General features: G+C 25.2%; 1 protein-coding gene across 1 annotated transcript in view; it reads left to right on the top strand.

Moving 5' to 3' along the window:
* The first annotated feature begins 10,573 nt into the window (after nucleotides 1-10,573).
* LOC112681888 (probable serine/threonine-protein kinase fhkB) overlaps nucleotides 10,574-24,854 on the top strand; it is a 33,845-nt gene continuing 19,564 nt past the window's right edge. The window contains exons 1-3 of the mRNA XM_025552226.1: nucleotides 10,574-10,579; nucleotides 13,303-13,399; nucleotides 19,650-19,823. Of these exons, the coding sequence (XP_025408011.1) occupies nucleotides 10,574-10,579; nucleotides 13,303-13,399; nucleotides 19,650-19,823 (277 nt within the window). The remainder of the gene's footprint in view (nucleotides 10,580-13,302; nucleotides 13,400-19,649; nucleotides 19,824-24,854) is intronic.

The raw sequence follows: 24,854 nt of genomic DNA on the forward strand, positions 1-24,854 counted from the left end.
AATAATTATTGTTGTTATGCGTTTATAAATGCAACATTTAGGAACATCACATTTTTTTTTTACATTCCATTACTAAAATAATTTGTAATTTTTGAATTCTATCACAAATACTAAATATTAGGTTGTACATATTATGTATTTTCATGTTTTTGTGTTTGTAAATCAACTATTTTTACCATTAAATACAATGGGGGGGGGGGGAAATAAAATACAATGAAAACGATGCATAAATAATAAAATAAAAGCTATTTTACACATGCGTTAATACTGTGGTAAATATCGTTTAAGCGGTAAGTATAAATTAAGCTATTTAGTTAAAAAAAAATAGTATACCTACTTAATGTAACAGTTTACGAGTAGGTACATATTTAAGTCAAAAGTTGTTGTAATTTGTAATATTAGTTCATGAGCGCATGTAATTATAAATATTATATTATTAATATGAGTAAAATTTTACGCTGTGAACAACACAGTCACAAATTGAAATATTTAGGTTTGAAGTAGTGGCATCTAATACTTGAATAATATTTGAATGAATTTATATTATTAATTTTTTATAAAATTGAATTGATGTTATCATTACACTATACCACTCTCATTCGTTGTATACGTTTCACTTTTGCTTATTTTATCAAAAGAAATATAAACCGTATAGAAAATATTCATGATTATCTACACTTAGAAAAACAATTAAGAAACTTAGAAAACAACCATTTGAAATTACTAATTGTGTTAATTCCAATTAAAAAAGTGTTTCATGGATTTTTGAATGTAGATGTATTACCTGATAAAGTGTTTACAGTAACGAAAAAAAAACTTTATACGTTCTTCGTTTGGCTAAGAATTTAAAGTATAATGATAACATTGATAATATTATTATAAAGTACATATTTTTTGGATATTCAAAAGGACCTAGTAAATTTATTCACCCTATCCGCAAAAATCTAAGGCTGGTTTTTAGAAAAATTAGCAGATAATATTGAAATGCTAAACATTTTTTAAAAAATAAAACTAATTAAGTTTTTTACTATTTAAACAGTTAAAATTATATATAGGTACTAAAAAGGCATGTAAATAAAGTTAAATCTAAAAATTCTTACATTAATTATAGAGAAAATCTATTTAAAAAACTGTTAATAATGATGGAGTATTTAAAATGTATTATCTCACTAGTAAATTAATAAACCTGCAGAGTGTATAAATTATTATAAATATAATTCTATTTTGCTTAAAAACTGGGTTTAAGTACCATATTTACTCCAGTAAAATAAAAACCTAATAATTATTTAAATAAAGTCACGGCTTTTTGTTAGCATATTTAAAAAGAAAATATAATTGAGTTTTGTACATTGTGTAGTACTCATTTTTTCTTATGAATTCTAAATACAAAGGCTGGTACAAACATTTATATTACAGAACTACTCAAAGAATTTAATTGCTCTGGGTATATTAATACGCATTTGTAATACGTTATAGAGGAATTAATTATTGAAACAAAACTAAAATATAAACAGAACAAGTAACGAAATAGTTTATTTCTCATAGTTTTGATAAACAAGTAAAGTATAATTCCATATTTAAATACCATTTTACTTATTTTATCGATAAAACAATATCAATTCATGAATCCAACAGCAAAACAGATTTTTATAACACGAGTAGATCTCGTCCCTGCGACAACAATAGAAACCAATAATACTGCAATTCATTATCTTTTGACAACAGATAAGATAATGTTTTCCGTTGGAATTTTTCATTACCATAATTTATGATTTCAAATTAACAGCCGAATTGTGAATATATACATGTATATATATATATATATATATATATATATATACATGAATTTCTATTCGACAGAAACGGTCACAATATATAAATATATATTGTCCGCCGCTTGTTCCCCGAATCAATACATCACGGCTATTATAAAGTTTTGTGATTATAAATCAAATATTTACCCGAAACGAGAGGAAAACGGCAACGGCAAGCGCTGCGCTGCTATTTACCTTGGCACGCGCGCGCGTATATTTGTTTTTCTTCTCGCGTGCAGAATCATTATTGTTATACGATATATATATATGTACGTATATATGTTTTGTGTGTGTGTGTGTGTGTGTGTGTGTGTACGAACAGTACTTTTATTAGTTTTCGGGAACGTTTCGCTCGCCGTTCTGTGCAGTAATGTGAGTGTTTTTAAAAATGTATAAAATAATAATAGTAATAACAATAATAATAATAATAATAATAATAATACATAATAATACAATGCGCGGTGTCCCTTTGATGTCGAATCGGTGGACGGGTGGGAAAAAACGAAGAAAACGTTGTCGCAGCAGCAGCAGCGTAACAGCACCACCGCTCACGCAATAACGGTGACGGACCGACGCGCTCGCGTAAAACGATTTGTGCGGCCCCGCGCGATTCTGGAACGCCGCGTGATCTAGTAACATAATTTTCAAGGCAACAACGACGGCGGTGACCTAGAGAGCTATGCGCGTGAGTGTACGATGGTATGTGTGCGGAACAGTCGACCGGTTGGATTGGTGTCAAGGAACACGCGGTAGTGGTGGTACTGAAAGGGGGCGGACAACCCCCCGCGCCAAACGGGAAAGGAGCCGTTTTAATGTAGGTCAAAAGGACAAGGCATCCCTTGTTCGCGCCCTCCTCACGCGACGACCATCCGGTCCTTTTCAAATACACACGCACACACACAAAATCACGTACGCGCGTCCGCCACGCACACACGTACTGTATATACAAACAGGGAATGCATTGGTAGAGCGCGACCACCCTATAACCTCAATAGTTATCATCTTCTTTCTCCTCGCCCTTATACGCTTTCTTCCGACGTTCCCTGCCACCTTTATTTTCGATGTTTATCCCGACTGACACGGTTTGGTTTGCAGTCCTCTTCTCTCGCCCCCGTACTTCTGCCGACTCCGCATCACTGCTTTATCTACCAAATCTGTCCCGTAAAGTTCTGCCCGGTTGCTCCGACATGTCCAATAATAATGGTAATAATACGTTACACGCTATATCTCGGATACTATTTCTTTCTTTTTATATAAGTAGGTATCCTATGTCTCGCCTCCGCTGCTCTACTCCCATTCGCTACTCCCTATTCTGACCTGCAAATGTATTCCGTCAGTTAATCGATAATTCCCCTTATTCTTTTTATTTTTATTTTTTTTTTATCCGTCTTTCTTTTTTACTCCCTCACTTCTTTTGCGACGACAGCGTAAACTCCATACCCCTCATCTTATACCTTCCTGATTACCGATTATTCTATTCCCTACTGCCTATTGTACGTATTCATAGGAAACTATGGTACGTAAATCAAATTTGTTGTGTCGTATAGTAACTATTTTCTATCTCATACAGGTCGGGTCGTTTTGAATGCGACGCAATGCGTTTTATGTCCACTTATTAGCAACTTGATTTTTTAATGACACGTCAACACAAATCCCTCACGACCTAACCATAAATTGCTTATTTATTAGTATATTTTTTAGTTTTATATCATGAATAAAAATGTTATCGTTGAGTTTTATACCTACAAAATCCATTTCAAAAAATGACTCCAGAAATTAGCTATCATTCAAAAAAAATCTCATTTAAATAATGAAGTAAATAATTTAAAAACATATTTATACAACTTGAGAATATTTAATGAGATAATTTTTCATAATTTGTTTTTAGGTATGTTTTTTGTTAGGTATAAATAAAAATTATCTTGTTTAGCATTTTTATGATTTTAATAGTGAAGTAAATAATATTATCTTTGAAAACCAATATTATTAAAGTGAGCTCTTCATTTGTATTTATTTAAAAAGTAAATTTTATTTGAAAGACTATTTATTTTTAAATTTTAATTTTTTAACAATCCACAATAGATTTACGGAAATAGTATTTAGTTAGCTTATTTTGCAGTAGACTGCATACAATAATTGGATTACTAAAGTATTACAACAAAAATATAAATATACGGCGAAAAGGTTGTTATTAACCTTAGAATGTTTATCTGCATTCAAAAACTAGCAATGAAATAATTCATGTCTACTGTAATATCGTACGTTTTCGTATTTTTTTTTTTTTTTATTTTATTATTTTTTGTTTATACATGTTTAAACTCATTAAAACTATAATTAATTTTAAAAAGTCAGTCAAAGTCAGGTTGATATATGCTTCAGGTTAACTACTGCAAGTATATAAATGGAAACAAAGTTTTCAAAAGTTTCTTAGAAATAATTTGCACTTAAGATTTTCTTCTGAAAATCGAAACTTTAGACACCTATCTCTTGAAATTACTTGATAAAATCGTAGAATACTCGCAAATAACCATGTCTCAAATTTACTTTTTAAAGTTCCTAATGATCATGTTTTGACTTTTGATCGCTAGTTTTATATTTAAAGTTACAGAGAATTCCATATAAAGTCTAACCGATAAAAACTATAATTTTTCATAAAAATATATTGCCTTTCAAATATTTTAAAATATAGGTATCAAAATAATAATTTATAAAAACCTTGTGCACACAACACGTAATTATTATTAATATTATTGTAATAGTAATGTTATTATTAGACTACCAAAATTATAATGAATTTTTTAATCTGTATAATTTTTTGATAGGCTGTGACAGACATACGTGTGATGTGTGGTTTATATTTACCACATACGTGTTCCGAGTAAACCATTCAAATGACGACAAAAAACCACATAACCAATTATACACATGTCGTAAACAGTGTACTAATTCTAAATAAAATTGAGTTTAAAAATAATAAAAATATTGCCTATAAGCCTACCATTAATTGTTTGAAAGCAAATCAATTATAAAAATGTAATATTTCATGTATCGTACAGAATAATATTAATTTTATTATACTATGTAGATACTGTAGTATAACATATTTATTTTTATATTTTTTCATAATGGTTTTAATTTTGATAAATTCTATTGAAATTTGAATATTTACATACATTTTCTCTCGGGTGTATAAATTGTATGGTACAATTACAGAATTACCTTTTTTCGTTTAGACTGTAGATTATGTGTTCCGTTTTTAGCTAATATATGTATTATATAATTTAAATATGTGATTACTAAAAATTATTTATAATTACAATTATTTGCTTTTATCAATTTACATTTAATCTTAATTCTAGAGACTCAAAATAATTTATATAATCCTATAATCTGTGAAAATTCACATTTATAAAGATAATATAAGTATAGTGTACTGTTTTCCATTAAGTGTATTAATTTATTAATTTTAAATTATAATTTTTATCAAATTTTTAGTATGCACAAAATTAACATTTTATATATAAAAAAAACTTTTTGTACAAAGTCAATTGCCATTAAAATCATTAAATATAATATGACCTTATATGATACACGTGTAAAACATTTATTTTTTATTCGAAAACATTCAAACATATAGTTTAGATGAATATTATTTTGAAAATAAACTATAAAAATATTAATACAAGACAACACTTTCACTACAAATAAAAGGGAACAAATGTTTAGACTATACAAAAGAACCAGTAATTTAAAGATATTTTTAATTTCTATTAATCTTATAAATACTGAAATTAATAAATTACAATGGAAACTAAAAATTTTATAATTCTACAATTATTTATAGTATATAAAATTTTTATTACAGATTTACAATTTTGAATATAATAACTCACAATTACTCGTAAATTCGATTTGAATAGGTTTTACATTACAATTTAAAACTGATGATTGTTGAATCACCAACAATTGGCATATATTGTATTGGTCTAGCTTATTTTATAAGATAGATAAAGATGCATACATTTTTTCCATGCTTTTGGTTTTTAAACGTCAACAATATTATTTTATTTTAATTTAATAAGTTTTTCTTGATTTTAATTTTTTTTTTTTTACTTACGGGATTTTAAAAACACGATGCATAGATATGTGTTTATAAACACAAAAGAAAAAAAGTTTTTTTCCTTAATACCTAGTAGTTTTCAATTACCAACTACTTAATATTCTGATTTATTAATTATTAATTGTCTTCCTTATCTATCCGCAAATGCTAATTTTTTTGTATTTTTCTACTTTAAATATTACTTTATAGCTTAACTATCTAATAATAATCTACGGGTTAAATTCAGTTCCATGCTATGAGAAGGAAATAGAATAAAAAAAAATTTGTAATCTCAGTTGTAATCTTAAGCTATATGATAATAGGTAAAAATCACATACTCCTATTATACATATTAATTTTTAATTATTTTAATTTTTATTGCAAGCCATTAAAAAAATTTAATTATTTTTTTAGATCAGGTTAATAGATATAGCATGTTATGCCTTTGATAATTTATACCATATTTTATATTATGTTAAGTTTCCTATATTACAAGTTTTGTATATTTATATAAATCATTTTTTTATATTGTATATTATTATATTTGTATATTTTGTATGTGTGTCTGTGTTTTTCGTGTGTAGGTATATGTGTATATCAAATAAACATTATAAAACAAATACCATATTTTCATCAGAAATTATTAATTTAATATTAATTATAAACATTAACGGTGAGTAAATATATCTCAAATTGTAGTGAATTAAATTAATCTAAACGATTTTTTAACAAATAACTTGTTTTAGGTGACAAATATAGTTAATAAAATGTATTCGATCAAATTGTTTATTATAAAATGTAACACATTATTTTAAAATCATTATGCATTTTAATTATTAAAGAACTATTTCATTTTAATTATTTAATTAATGTTATGTTAATTATTCTTACGGAATACCGCCATTTTTTTCCAAGTACCTATTTGTTATTGAGTACCATACGTTAATATAAAATAAAATAATTGAATTATATTTATATAATATAGGTCATATTTTTTAACACAAATGTATTTTATTATAAATAAGTTTATTTAATGGTTAATTTTTGCAATAAATATATACATAATATAGTTTCTTTAAGTTTTTAAACTTAAACAATTTACTGAGAAATGTATAACTTTTTAATACAATAGCAAATACTCCACCATAATGTTATTCAAAATTCATATATAAACCATTTCTCCAATTTATAATCACATGTCAAATATTTTATTTATTCCGAAAATGCATACATCAATAGAGAATTTTAGGAAAATATATAATATGTAAAAAGAATAAACAAAATATTACTCTCATGTAGTGCACTTCATTGGTAATGAACATATCGTTTTCAGGCACATTCATTTGTTCAGTTTATTTGTCTTCAAAATGTAAAAAGACTTTTGTCTGTAACAGATGATATGTTTAAAACTTGTTTGACGACTTGTATACAAAAGTTAATATGACAACGATACGTACTCTACATTTTTCCATGTTTAAGATTAAAAAGAATGTAGATGATTGTTCATATATAGTAAAATGATTGTTCAATATATATTTTACATTTATATATAAATATAAGCGTAACGTGCATTTTAAGATATGAAATATCTTATGTAAAAAAAATTGTATAACAATTACTATAAACTGCGAATATTATATTAAAATTTAAAATTAAAAAAGGCAAAACTCCTAGGTCGAATGAGATACAGATATGGGGGAATGATATTGCTGTATTAGTTCTTTAAACTTTAAACCAATGTACCATTTATTTCGAATGAACAATTCTGAGTGAAAGAAGTTTGGGTTTATATTTTTAACAATGGTTGATGTAGTAGTAGCAGAGCCGTCATATGTATTCTTAGGGCCTGATGCAAATTAATTCGAGCAAACTAAACCTCAATCATCATAATAATATACAAGTATGATAAAAAATATGTTCTCCAACCTCCACCATTCAAGGTCATATAAATGCATCGATACAATAAATCAAATGTTGAATAACTTCTCAACAATACATTACCAGTTAACATATTCAATTAAAATTTAATTTATTCCTAGATAATTTATATACAGCCGCAGAAAATAAGAACTTGGATGTTGTCGCGCCGATACTTGCGATAACGAATTTCTACGTAAATTTAGATAAGATTATGTCATTCATCACCCTTCGGCAATAACTATAATAAACTTCATTTATAACTATTTAGAAATAAGAATAACTGAATATGGAGCTTATATAACAGCACTTAATAAGAACATCCATTTGGGAGGATATGTTTCCCGTGCTTTTCTGTGTATATTACACATTTGTACATAAAATATTATAATTATTAATTTATATTAAATATATAATATTTTTTATAGATCTCATAGATAAGACTTTACCATAGGAGAACAAATTCTGGTAATCGTAGATACTAATTGTAAAACTATCGACAACGATCCCCGAAAAGCACCGATCACATATGTCATCCTCCTGGATTTTTGATGATATATGGCCTTGGTACTTAAATATAAATATAAATTAATTTTATTTAATTACTTTTATTAATATTTCATAAAAAAAAAATAGTTTAAAAGTAATGTATTAATGTATTAATATCAATTATATCTAATGGGTAACGCCCGAGTATTTCTAATCGATCTAAACTTTAAGGGGTCTCCCACTAAATTTTCTTAAGCTGCAATATGGTCTCATTGCCCTGTTTAACGATAAATCTAAGTATTAGAACCAAAATTCTTAATAAAATAGGTTGAACTATAAATTTTTTAACTTTTGCAAATGAAAAAAAGCGATCTACAATTTGGGAAAATCGAAAATTTCTATTGCCAATAAACACTACAAACTTCATTCAAATATTTCAATACTATGAAATGTGTTTAAAAAAAAAAAAACAAATACGAAAAACAAATGGAAAATCGTTGAAATATTTGATTTCTTCGAAATTTTATATCCTCACACTTATAAAACATTTATGTGACTTTCTTGTAGTTTTTTTCTTTTTTTTTCAATAAGAAATACTTAATAAAAATCTTATATCCAATTTTAAGTATTAAGTTTAAAAGTTGAATATTTTATGAAATGTTGATTACAAAAATATATCAGATTTTCATGATGGTTTTGTAATCGTTTAATTATTATCAGTATTTAATAATCAAACTCTATTAAATTTGTTTTCATTAATCATCAATACTTTGTGCAACATTTTCAGTTATAATTTTAAATATAAACAGATCCACTCGACCTTTTTCACTCAGAATAATTTAATTGAGAGCAATGGTACATTGTTTTCTAATTTAAAATACCAATAAAGCAATAATATTCACCTATCCTTATGCCTACACTACCATGGAGTTTTTTCGTATTAGAAATTTCAATATTTTGTCTAAATTTTTTTTATTAATGATAATTAAAAAAAAAAGAAAACGATTCAATGCGTTACTGATTTTATTTACAATTTTACTAAGTAGGAATTGTTTTGTTCATTCTCCTCTAGATTTATTTTTATACAGATTTAATTAAATCTGTTTTAAGTATAGTATAAGTATAATTTGTTTAAAAATCACGAATAAGGATAATATTCTTGCATGAATATTAATTCGTTAAGTACAAGTTAATGTTATAATATTACAATATTTATCGTTAAATTTAAATAAAGCTACAAAATTATATAATTTTGATTGACCTAAAATGTTTGTAATTACCTAGTAACAGAGCATAAAGTTGAACGAACGTAAGGGGTGGTTTAGTCTTCTTATCAATCACAGAACTAATAAAGCGTTCCTTTCAACATGTCTCCAAAAAATTTACAGAAACGCTCAACTGATTGTTAAGAATAATTTACACGATAAAATAGATGAAAAATTGGCTATGCATTTCAGTTGATGTCACTGGGTAATAACAGTGTTCCACAAACAAAACTAATTAAAATTTAATATAAATTTAATTTTATATTAATATATTATTATTAGTTTATTAATTTAATTTTTTTATTTTATTAAAAAATATTTACAATTCGTTATTTAAAACAATAAGTAAGTAATTTACAAGTACTTACAAGTATTTACATTTTTGCAGCACATGAATAGTTTGTGAAGAAAATTATTCACTAGCAACACCTCGTAATATATATACTCATTTATAATTAATTACCTATCTAGTAATTGTATGGGACTGTATGGAACGCTGAGAATGATATATGGATTAGAGTCCCCCTACCCTTTTTTGCCACTTTAAACCCTGTATAGTATTAACAATTTAAAGTTAACAGAACAACGATGAATCTATACATAACGGATGCTTCTGTCGAAATATTATAAAGTTTTTTTCTCTAATAAAAAAAAATTATTTTGTAAAATACTAATTACCATAAAAAATAACGTTCAGGCGTAAAAACAAAATATTCACTATTAAAACATTTAAAATGCTCAATAGCTTATAAATAGTTTAACCATTTTAAACATACATACAGTATTACGAAATGTATATTAACATATAAATGTATAAATAATAAGTCAGATTACTGATCAAATTTACCATAATAATGTTTTGTCTTTTTTTACATACATAATACAAACTAATAGTATAAGTTACACTAAAATATTTACAAGTGTTCAAATACATTGTCTCATAAAGCTTTATCCATATTCCAATTATCTACATTATATACAACTTTACCATGAATGTAATATACAAATAACCATAAAATACAAATATTGATTATTTTATACTAATTTTATATACTAATTAGTGGCCTCTATTACATATGTATGTAATCATACATGTAGTCCGTGTAGTTTTGATAAACGCGTGTTTTTAATTTACGTGTATTATTATAGTTTGTATTACTAATTACAAGAGTAAATCTGTCATTTATTAAAGGTTTATATATTTTTATGAGGTTATAAGATTTAATATAACCCATTTTAAAAATATAATCTATGTAAAGTTCATAAATTAATGATTTTATAATTACAATCATTTAATTTTAGATTTTGAAAAATTACAAAAATCGCTTTTTTTAGACGAAATTAGTTTGACAATTTAATTAGTATAGTCGAACGAATTTTCAACCCTCGTATAATGTTTAAAGTAGGTACCGAGTGATGTTTGATATAATATTTTATAAACAATATTTTTACTTAATAAATAAATATTCATTACACGAATCACACGTGTAGATTAAATACACGAACTTCGTGTAGGTACACATCTGTATACAATACACATGCAATATTAATTACCCGTGTACATTAAATACACAAACTTCGTATACACGTGTATTTTAAATACAACTTTAAAATCGTTACCTCTATTCAATATGATTATGGTTTTTATACTATTTTTAAACGCGGCACACTATGCTCTTAACATTTTCACACCATATTTCTCAGCCATTCATAACTTTTAGAGGCATTTTTATAGCTCACTATTTAATATATTTAAAAAGACCGCGGTACATTTAGAGAATTCCCAAGATTCCCAAGATTTATTTATATTAATATCGCAGACGCTTATTATACTTAGTATAATTATAATTTTGAAAGATAAATAATAATTCGATTGCTGGATTCGTTATTGATTCGTACATTAGATCATTAAAGTGGCCTGATTTTATTTTCAAACGAACAAGAAACTGCTTCAGACGTTACTTCGAAAACTTAATCGATTAGTTTGCTCAAGCAAAATCAAGAAAGAAAAACATTTTTATAAAACTAACAGAACGTATAAATTAAATATTTTAAATTCTGTTATTACCTCGTTTATACTATTTTAACCAAAATAATGAGATACAAATAATGTGAAACATAAAGTGATTATATTCATTATTGTATATCAAACATGTTTTAATTATTTATTACCTATTAGTAGGTGTGAATATTAATATGACCAAATTTAGTAGATTATTATTTATTATTACTTAGTGTTTGTATATTGACGGTAATGTTTTTGTGTGTATAACCGAACCTATAGGTAAGTTATTTACCCAATTTTTTATACGATGTTTTTGAAAATAATATTTAATGTAAACCAGTAATGTCCAACTATTTTTCCTCGGCGGGGCACTTTGATAAAAATTATCTTAGAGTGGGCCACCAAATATAAAAGTACGAATAATATCAATATATTAATGTTATTCTGTTACATATTGATTCGATATTTGATCAGTATGCTTTTTTAAATGCACAGGTATATCGTTAAATTTATAATTAAAAATGCTCATAAATAAAATTAATATACTTAGAAAAAATATCGTATTTTATAATAATTTTACTTTTTTTAAACAATATTTTGTTTCGTTTTAAAAAAATTTTAACGGGTCACGGGTTGGGCACCATTGAAATAGATAGTGAGAAACATGATATGATTCGTTAACTTTCCATAAAATTAATTTATGCGGGTAGTTTATAATCTAGTTAGAGATAGAGACAATAAAAATATTTACTGAAATTTATATATTTTTTAGTTTTTGGTGATTGATCCAATATTATTCGTGAACCAAAAGTGGGTCACGACCCATTAGCTTAGAAACACTGGTCTCGATGTGGATAGTTGATCGTAAACTCACATTGTACCTATACTCTAGTCTAATAGTTTATGATTTTCAAATTTATTTAAAAATGCCTACCTAAGTGGACAATAAATGATATATAATTGTCATCAAATACATTATGTTTATAAATTTGATTGTAATCCATTCTAGTTATTTGATTTGCACAGTTTGTGAAATCAATTATAATTCCAACAAAAATCTTACGAAACTATCATAACATTTAAGAATAGACAAATACTAAATAATAGGTTAAGTAAAACAAGTTTAAATCTATAAAGTTAAAAATAAAAATCATTAGTTTAAAAATAAAATGTAGAGAACAAGTTGATTTTTACAATTTTATATTGTACATTTTCCAAATAATATTTTTTTGTGATATTTAAAGAACAGTGTTCAGCATTTTTAAGTGCTTATTATAAGATATATAATATAACTTTTGAACCTTTATAATATGCAAAACAACTATGATAATATGTATTCATATAATAATATTCTTTGGCTAAACGAAGACATGATACGGATAGTGTAAGTAGATTCAATGAATGGTTACCGAATAGCGAAATTTAATCTTCTGCACTTGTTTAGGTAATTTGTTTTAAGGTGCCTCAGTAACGTAAACCGAACAACTGCTTATCCCAACCATCCCATATCCTTACACCAATTATTTAGCAAATGAGTCATTAAGGTGATTTTATCTTAATATCAAAATGCATCCAGCGTTTATTATGGGACGAATTAATATTGTCATTTAATATTAAACCAAAATAAGGACAAATATAAATTTCACTATAAAGTATATTAGTAAAAACAGTAATTAAATATAAATTGTGTATCATTTATTATTTTATTTTTAGGAATCTCGAGGAAAGAGGCCATTTAAAATATGGGATGGTTTTAGAAACATAAGAAAAAGCTTAGTGGCCTCCAGCTTAAAAGACCTTGAAATACGTGGTAAGTACTATTTTACTAATTTTTTTCTATGCATAACCATGTAGCACTTTCAAAGCTTGCGTAGACTTCAACTAGAATATTATCAAAAATACAGTAAGTTGCATGTACTATTATTAATTATTGTATTAGTTATATATACAAATATACTACAATTTATGAAAACAAATATTTTTTCTATTTTATATTGATCTTATTTATGTTTTTAAACAATTATTACTTCTGGTTTTTATCATAGTATAATTAATTTAATTTAAATAATAATTTTAAAATATGAAAACGTTACTTATAATATTGAATATCTATATTTTGAATGTAGTTTAATATTTTAATTTTAATATATAGATAGTTAAAATTATTTAAATTTCAAAAAATTTTGAACCTTTAAATGAAATAGGTTAAATACTAATGATTTCTAATAATTATTATATAAAATATTATGAGAAATTTAAAAATTGCTTGTTCAAACTACCATCTGTGTTCACACATCAATCAATAAGGGAGTTATATTAAACTTTCAATGAACTTTTAGTTTTCCGAAAAGTTTTAACGATGGAAAAATATCATAAGTGACATCAAAAATATTAGATCTAGATTTATCACACTCTAATATTCCAAAATATTTTTTATAACAATTAATAATCATTCAAAATATAATTTTTGTTCAAAAATAATATTTTTTCGTATTTGAAGAAATAAAATAATTTTATTTCATAAAATATAAGCTAGTCATTAAATGTTTTCACTTATTTTATGTCATCATAATCCTCATTTATCCATAACCATAGTATATTATTCTATGACTATACGTAAGTATAGCTTCAACATGCTTTATTACTACAATAATAATTTACTAAAATACCTGAATATTTCTTTGTGGCATTACATAGTTCATAAGTTTGTAAGACATAGTTTTATCAAGGTGACAAAAAGTAATTCAGAAACATCTTATTTCACATGATAATGCAAAGGGAATTTTCAATTAATCTAGTTTTTATAATTATAAAATGTTCAATTATTTTCATTAATAAGGATCTATACATTTTAAGTATATCACTATTACAACGGTATTCAATAGCTGTTAGTAAAAAATATTGATTTTCTAGAAAATTTGTAAACATTATATTCTCTGCCACTACGATTAAATGAATGTAAATTTTTATTCAATAAATTTAAAATTAAGTATGGATGATATTTACAATTTGTTGATTGGAACATAAAGGCTAATATTTAAAAGTTTTAACACGTTTTCAAGATATTAAACGCTAATAGCGATAGTAAACAATATAAAAATATATTTTGAAAATTAGAAGAAGTTCTAGTACATTTATTACTCCTTGTTATAAAAAAAAAAAAAAAAAAATCGATAGACAAAACAATATTACCCAACTTCAAATCAATAAAAAAGAAGTACTCGTATATAATACTGTAGAATACTCTTATGGCTCCGAAAGCTTTTTTTTCTAACAATAAAAAAATCACTTGCCATAAAAACAATAGCTAAATCACTTCGACTAAAAACTATTAGTAGATTACATTTTAAATTCTAAAAAAAAAAATTAAAAGCTTCTTATTTTTTCCATGTGATTTTTTTTTTTTTAATTCATTATGTATTATTAAATCTAATTTTACTATTTTATATTATAATTAATAAGTTATAAATATAATTCAGATTAACTGATTAAAATGTACCAATATTTTTACATACACAGAAGAACAATTATTATCTGTTATTTGTTATTTTCTATTAGCCAGAATTTAGCAAAAATAAAAAATAATTTACTTAAGAAACGTAATTTTTTGAATAGTCATGTTTGTTATATTTTACAAAGTTTAAAAATACTTAAAGGTCAAAATTACATAATTAAGTATAATTTATAAAATTATTTATTTATTTATTTAACAATCATTCAATTTAAATTTATCTTTTATATGATATATCTATGTAATCAGATTTATTATTATATTTTTATTGTAAATATTAAATTATTGAAATCTAATTCTACAAACGTTAGGCCATTAAAAGGTCTTAATAAATATAACCTTATTATTTAGGTATTCAACGATAATTTATTTGCGGTATTGAAGTTTAAACCAAAATATCATTGATTAATGATGAATAATATATTTAATAATTTCAATAGTTTTATTTATAATTTTTTTAAATACCATATTATGCTTTACACGAATTATAATTTTGAATTTAGAAGATTTAATACATTTAATATTTAATTTAGTCAAAGCAAACTATTTAGAAAGTATCCGTTTAAGTAATTTTCTAACTTAAATAGTTAGTTTTCATAGATAATAATTTTCAAATTTATCGAGTTTAATTTAATGTGTAAAATAGTCCTAATCCAAATCGTTAAAAAAAAACGACTAATCTACATAATTCTTCATTCCAAAATTTCAAAAAAACTGTACACAATCACGATTAAGCCAGATTATAGGCTCAGATCATATCCATGGATAGTGATTAGTATTTATAATAATGCATGCATGGTAATTATAGCTTTTTCACGTAGATTGTGGATATAAATAGTATCATTACGGGTGGTTTGAACTAGAGGTATTTATTTCATGTGTAATTAAATTCACGGACACACGTAATATTAAAATTCACGTATGCAATCATATGAATTTAACTTCACGTGATTCCGTGAATTTTGAATTGAATCACTCGTTTATTATTACATTTGAAACGTTATTATTATTGGTTCGTAGAAATTTCCACGTCACTGTCGCGACATGTCATGTGCGAATCATATACGTTAATTCACCTGTCCCATAATTTATCGATAATACTGTTAATGAAAAATTTAATTATAAAATAGTAGGTATAAATATTTTTAGTTTTTAGTTTTTGATTATTGTTTTAAGCACACGTGAAGTAAATATCCGTGATTTACTAATTTTTAACCTATAAAAAAAAAAAGTAACATCTAACTTCTACTCTAACTTAATTACTATTTTCAACAAACTAACTTCTAACTAATATAGAAATTAAGAACATTTCAGAAACTAACTTATATTCTAACTTAGTTTTTAATGTAATAACTTAACTTGAAATAGTTAAAGAATATGACTAACTTGCCCGCTTTGAATTTCATTATGTTTTTAAAAATGTATAAATTTTATAATAATATTTATTTATTGAATAACATAAAATATTTCCTCCTTCATTCCCCCGATAAGATTACATCATATGTTTATAGTAATTATTACATCAAAGAGTAATTGTTTTATTGAAAACTGTTTGTTGAAATAAAATAATTTATTAAGAAATTATCCAAATATTTTCAATTCGATTTCAATGTTTTTTATACTTCTAAAATTATACAACTAAATTGATACATAATTTAAAAATTATTTTAAAATTTAAATAAGATAAAGATATGAATACAATTATAAATATTTTAAGTTAATATATTAATAAATCTATTCTTAGAACTTTTTTCCGTTTTTAATAATCATAAGTTTAGAACGAATAAAATGAACCCCTGTCTCATATAAAATATTTACCGGGTAAGGTGTAGAAATAAAAACTGTTTATTTATTTTTTTTCTTATTTTTTGTACCTTTTCGATATAATTTTTTTTCGTATAACGTTCATATTTTATAATATTTATATAAATAACCAGAAAAAACATAATGGATACTGTTTTTCCAATAATAAAACATAATTGTTCTTGAATGAAAACCATTTCAAAATAATATTAATACTTTCACAAACAGTAGTTTATACAGAATATTATAGTGACAACAAATTAAACTAATGTTCCTTACTCTTAAATTTGTAATGGTATATTTAATTTCAAAAAATCAGTGTAGAAATAAAAAATAAAATTGTTTAATTTAAAATAAACAAACCGAAAAAATTATAATAAACTCCTACAAATCGATACATGAATGTAAGACTGAAAATTAATAGAGAACGTTTCAACTGCAGAAGTAGTATCAATATTGAAATATAAAATGAGCAGATCAAAGAATATTTAATATAATGGTTCGGTAAACAGCAGCAAAGGGGATGATTTCAGAAAACAATTTAGTGTAAGAAATAAACAAAGAGAGAACAAGATGTGTGTTATAAAGTATATATAAATATGACAACGTTATATTGTATCACTGATTATGTATATTTAAATCCGTAAACATCAATAGCTTCTTAGAAATTGTTATAAACTATTACTTAAATTTTTAATTTATTACTTTTTAAAATACATTTTAAATTTAAATTATATTCATAAATTTATAAAAAATACATATTAATTATACAAAAATGTTAAATGCAATTAAAACTATGAAGGAAGCAAATAATTATTAAAATTATTTTTTACTTGGTCTTATAAATAATATTATAATAATAATAATTGTATATATAATATAATTAATCTGAACGGTTATTTGAACGAAAATATTTCTTTTGATCATTTAAAATAAATTAAAATGTTATTAGGGTCTAAAGTGGTTTATTCATTATGTTTATAACGAGTTATTTTGTTCTGAAAACTATATGTTCGTTATTAAAAAAACCCGTTTGCGATTTATTTTATATTTATTTGTTTTAAATAATTAAATTGTACGTACATTTAACAAAACAAAAATATGTAAGCCCTTACAACATTGGTCGACGACCCTGGTTTTAATATTACAAATCACCAACATTATCAATGAATTAAAATAATATTGATATTATAGAAAATAAGAAAATAATTACTATTTTTGGAGTAATATTGTTAAATTTATATTAATTTTAAAATTTTAATTATCTTAATGTTTTAAATATTTATTAGATTTAACGGATTAAAATTTATATAACAAAAGTGTTATTAATTTTTCATACATTTTGCATTACTGTCAAGGTACAATACTGATTTTTGGTGAAACCTAAATAAATGAATAAATAAAAATAAAATATTGCTCAATAGTAAAATAGGTATGCACCTATTATCAATGATTGTATAAAAATACAGATGCACTAACTGATTATTAAAACTGGTAGCGCATATGTGGACGCAGACACTTTAAGTAACCTTTTGCATTCAACATGATAAAAACCTGGTTTCAATAATAAAAAATAATAAAAATAATTTAGTTTCTATTGTTGAAAACCTGTTTTTATCAATATGATTTCAATGGATTACAGCAATTCCAGTGGTTGCGTCCATATAGGCGCTAACAATTTTTTTCAATAGAATGGCGTATCTATACCATTATTGGTATATTTTAAAATCAATGATATTACGTACACATATTGTATTAAGTGTTAATGAAGGTATTTCCCAAAAAACATTATAAAATATAAGGATGTTATTTAATCTTTTCATAATATATAACTAGATAGGTAGTTAATTTATTATCTATTCGCTACTCATGTTCAGGCGTTTCATGTCTCTTACAATATATATATATATTTATATTATATTACATTACACAACATTTAATTATTATACACGCCTGTATAAATTGTAAATTAATTAACAAACGATTAAAAAAAATTAAAATAGGATAATTGATTATTAACATTAATATGTTTTTACTTTTCAACGTTTATTTATACGTAAAATTGAGTTTTTTTTTATTATAATTCACCAAGAAAATTACACAATTCATGTAATAATATATTTCTCCACGACACCTTTACCGTACTTGTGAAAATAAATATTTACATTTTAATCAAAAAACTTAACATACTGTTTATGGTTTTGTCTTGTTAAAATTATTATTAATTTTAAACGCCAATTTGTTTTATCTTTATTTTATTGAACATTAATATAATGATAATTAAATTTCTAACACTTCTTAAAATACACTTTATAATTTCAATAATTGTTTACATTTATATAAAAAGAAAGTATCGTTGGGTACTCATCCAACATGCTATTTGTCATTTAAAATAGTGTTTACAGAAACAATTTCATTCAACGATTATTTTAAATAAATATTTGTTCTTAGAATATAAAGCATCTTACCAAATAATACAAAATTTATTTAAGTGTTGGATTAAAATTGAAATATTGATTTTAAAACCATTCTTACTTCTTATATAGATATATAATTTCTTTAACTTTATCAGACCCAAAATAAATCCATTATAAAAAAGTAATAAAGCATCATATTATTAAATAGTAATAAATAGTATAAACAAAAGTAAATACGTAAATATTAATTTGAACTTAGAAACAAATAAGTTATTTTTATTTTAAAAATTCATAACTATATTTTTAATATAATTTATATTTTTTTGCAGGCAAAGAGAAACTAAATATCGCGCAGAATGAGTCCGTTAGATTGGTACTTGAAACTGACGGTACACAAATCGAAGATCCCGAATACTTTAAAACACTACCAAACAACACAACTGTGTTACTGCTCAGGAATGATGAGTATTGGTACCCAGCTGGAGTTGACGCCATTAAAACAGGTTATTACTAATTGCATAGTATATTATTATTATTATTGTTGTTCATTACATATTAGCATAATGAAAATTATATTCAACCTCTTTTAGATTCTTCAAATACTCAATCATTAAAAATCCCAATTATTTTTAAAAATTATATTATACTGAGCATTTTGTTAGTATACAACACAGCACTCCAAAGGTATCTAACGCATAACTATATTACCGAGAGCCCTATAACTATTTTTTCTCAGACCCCAAAGGGCACCTTAAGTCAAAAGTAGTGAATGTATATGAAGATATATCACCCACTGAACATCTAAATTCCGCTGATTTTTTGGTCCTAGTCCGTTTCTGCTTTTATCAACGTATTAAATTGTTGATATTAATTTAGTGTCAGATTTTAGTCTTTAAATACTAATTAAATTTAGTATGTGTGGAGTGAGGATAAATTTAAATGACCCTTTTGAATTGTTTTGAACTGAAAACCATTAGTCAATAAAGTTTAAAATGCCTTTTAAAATATAAACTGATGAGTCGGTCGTTATTAAATAACCGACAACTAACAAAACTATAATGCATTCGAAAAACTATTTCGAGCAAAGATCAATGTTATATTCCTATAAATATGAGCAGAAACATTAAATATCTAATATAATTATATCTCAGGTGTGCCATATAATAAAAAAGTTCTATATCTTTCGCTTGTGTTAGTAATATGTCTTCATAAATGTTCAGTAATAAAGAAAAAATTAATAATTATCATCAACATACAAAAATTTTATCCATTTGTATTTATTACAGTAGTTTAATGAAATCTCATAAATTGTTGACACTTGGTATATTAGCCTTACATATAATTTTCAAGTCATAAAATGCAAATCTACTCTTTTTGTCCAAATATCATAAAAGGTTACGGTATATATTTTTACATGATTTCCTAGTTTTTTCTTATGCTTAGGAAAACTACCGAGAAAAATGAAAAATGACCTTTCTGAAGTATGTGTCCAATTTCCGATCTGAAAGGTTGCTATATGAAACTTTTGGTACAGATTTACAACCTAAAAAAGTGTTAACAAAAAAAAAAAAAAAACATTGCAAAAGCTATTACATTCTTTGCTTTCCTCAGTATCCAATAAACTCATTATTTTAAATCTAAAAGATTTCACACTAAACTGAAAATTTGACACGTAATACAATGATAAATTATATTTATCAAGAAATATCTAATTAGTACTACTTGTTTAGTCGAAAATGAAATTTACCGGTACACCCGATAAATAATACGTTCAGTTAAATAAACTTAACTCTCCCGCGGCATTCATACCTACATCACTTGAATGATTCAAGAGATAAATCAATGAAAGTTTATGTCTCTACTTATCTAATAAACTATATAATACAATAATTTAATGTAATATTATACATATGTATATACTTATCATAGGCGTACGCAGACATAAATTTCTGGGGATGCCTACTATATTTTTGGGCCCTTATCTTAATTTAGGCCAGCTCTGAAGAAGGATATTTAATAAATTAAAATGCAAAAATAAACAATAATTTAATTTTATAATATATTATTCAAATACAAAAATTACTGATTTATAATAATCTTACTTACTTAAGTTATCGAACTCATTAATTACTGAATCTACATCAACATTAGAAGCCATTTCTTCTTCTGTGAAAAGTAGAATTAATGACTCCAAATGGTCTTGGGCCATGGTACTTCTTAATTTACTTTTAACAATATTAAATTTTGAGAAAACCCATTCACAGGAACAGCTAGTAACAGGTAAAATGCTAAACATTTGTAATATTTAAAAAAAAACAATTAAAAATAGTGTATCTACTGCAATATTTTAACCAATCAAGCCACAAAAACATAGTTTCATTAGTAATTATTTTAGGAATATTTTTGTCAGTTGAGTTCTTGAGAAGTTTGATTTCGGCAATCAAAGTGTCTAGAGAAATTTTTGCAAACTTTTCTAATATAACAGCCATTTCTGTAGTTATATTTAAATTAAGCATATTTGCAACAGAATTTATAAGGTCAATTGTGTCTTGTTTGAATCTTGAATTTATTCCAGAAACAAGATCATCGAGTAATGGGTAGTATACAGGAACTTGAAGTTCTTAATATTTAGAACTGTAAAATACTTGATTTAAAGGAGACTGATCAATTTTAGTTAAGACTTTTCTTTTTTTCTTCTGGAATACCTATTTTATGTACTTCACATATTTTTTCAGTGTTGGAAAATATAATTTTGAACTCCTCTTCAATATTTCTCATATTTAATAGATTTTTTAAAGAATTTACACTTTGTGTTGCAAATAAAATGTCAATTTTAGGTGACTGAAGCAAGGAACTTACTTTTAAAATTATATTTAAAATAGGAATCATCAATTCCATACCAAAAATAAATTCAAATGCTTGAAGCTGTAGTGAAATACCAATCCCTTTGCCTTTATTCGAATTATTTTTTACAGCTTTTACAGCTTCTACACGACATGCCCATCGTGTAATTGAACAAGACTTTAATTTTAGGAAAGTAGTTCCTATTTCTTTAGCAACTTTTTCTAATGTTGAGTGTCTCATTGAACTACTTTCGATATAATTATGAACAAACTGTATAGTTTCGAGGAAATTAAAAACTAATCGATTTTTTACTACTTTTTTAGAATTTTTTTCACGTACAGCATCAACCAGTGTAAGATTTAGACAGAAGAAATAGCAATGCACATACATAATTTCATTATTTTGTTCTTTGCATCTCATTTTTACACCATTGATATTACCCGACAGAGTTGATGTTCCATCAAAGCAGACAGCAATACCGTACAACAATTGACATTTGTTCGTGGTGACCAACATCATGTCTCATTATTGAAATAAATGAACTGTTAATATTGGAAACAACTTTATGTAGAACAATTATATGTATAGATGTAATTATGTCATTTTGGATTCTATTAATTCTATAAAGTGCATTTTTTGGAGCTTGTTGAAAACGAATTTTAAGTAAATCATCATACTTTGATAGCAAATTTAAAACTTCTTAAAAGAGTCTTTGGTTAGTGCTTGTTGAATTTTCATCATGACCATGAAGTGGCTTTCCTCCTTTACATAAACAAATAACTATATCTATCAATCTATTCATTATCGGTCTGTTTTTAATACGTTCTTCAACTTTTTTACTTATTGATACTTCTTTAGCCAAGTCTAATACACAATCAATTGATTTTTCGTTTAAAAAATTATGTAAGGAAGTAAAACTATTAACCTGACATTTTGATAAATTATATTTTTTGAAAACTTCAGTGGCCTTGTTCCATTCTTTAAATCTTATTTTTGAAAAAAACTGTTATTGTTTGACTATTGTTACTTTCATTAGATATCTCTAAAACATCTGCACGAGAAACAAAATACAGCATCTAATTCTGTTCTATATTCTATCCAATTATACAAAGTGTATCATTTTTTTTTTTGAAAGATCTTCGTTTGTACCCTTGAATAGTCGATGGATCGATGTCCAAGATTGGTTGATAAGGTCCTTTTAATACTTGTTCCTTAAAACTTAGGCTGTCTACTGGTAATGAATGGACAGAGTCTAAATGGCTGAATGTATTTACTGAAACAAAAATTGTTAGTTTTATTATTTAAATTATGTGAATAGTCTCCTCAGAGAGCAAATGATGATGATGATGGCTGATGAGTTTTCCTCCAATCTCGAAAAAGACACTCGTGGTCAATGTATTTAATTTTAAAGAAATAATAAATCATTTCTTCAATAAAATGATTTTCAGCTAAGTTTTAGTGTAATAAATGTTGAATGAAAAAAAAAAAAATAAAAAATAAATAAATAAACATCGTTGTAAAACTACAAGCTATCAGAACCACTATCGAAATCTAAAATATAAAAAATAGGTTTTATTAGGATTACCATTTTTTTATGAACAAGATGGAAGGAAAATATTTTTAATTTAGTAGAATATGGTACATCAGTGTTTTTCATAACAGTATTATAGCATTCTTTTTGAGGTGACGTTAATTTCATACAATCAATAATAACTGAATCATCATTTTAACAATTTACGTTTTGATCACCAACTATAGCTAGAATATAATATTTATTTATATAATAATTAATCAAAATAATAAAAATTAAATTAAGATTTAAGTGCACTTATTTTGTATAGTAGACAATTAAATTAGCCATAAAAGCGATAAATGTATTATGTTACTAAATAATAATGGAAATATGCTCAATTTTATCAAACACTTCTTGTCAGACAGAACTTTTCAGGTCAAAACTGATGGCCACCTCTCTTTGACCCTCAAACAAGAAAACGGCGTCCCTCAAGGATCCACCATCTCTGTCACCCTTTTCCTCATAGCCATTAATGACGTAAGTGAATCAATCAAACTCCCCGTAAACCATACTATTTTTGCCGACGACCTAACCATATGGTGCCGAGGGAGAAATATAAATAGCATACAACCAATATTACAAGACACATTATCTTCACTAGAAAAATGGTCGGCTACTTCTGGCTATCGCTTTTCCGCCACAAAATCACAGTGCATCATCTTCTCTCAACTCAGAAAATACCAGACACTGCAAATCAAAATAAATGATCTTCAAATTGCAACCTCTAAGACTATCAAGATCTTAGGCATCATATTCGATAGCAAAAATACTTGGTGCACACACCTAAGAGAATTACGAAAAGTGTCCGCTATAAGAATTAACACCCTCAAGGCACTTGCACATACCTCATGGGGAGCTAACTCACTTTCCCTCAAACAGATCTACAAATCCCTCATACTATCCAAGCTCGAATACGGTTCCTTCCTCTTCATAAATGCCAAACTATCACATCTCAAAATCAATGAAACGATACACAATTCCGGATTAAGGCTAGTTTCTGGAGCATTCAGATCCAGTCCCACCTCCAGCTTATATAACATCACCAATACCCCTCCAATACACCTAATAAGAAAAAAAAATACTATGCTCTTTTATATAAGGCTAATCCAAAATAATA

The sequence above is a fragment of the Sipha flava genome, unplaced genomic scaffold, assembly GCF_003268045.1.
Source record: "Sipha flava isolate LNK unplaced genomic scaffold, YSA_version1 198_pilon_pilon, whole genome shotgun sequence".
Lineage (NCBI taxonomy): Eukaryota > Metazoa > Arthropoda > Insecta > Hemiptera > Aphididae > Sipha > Sipha flava.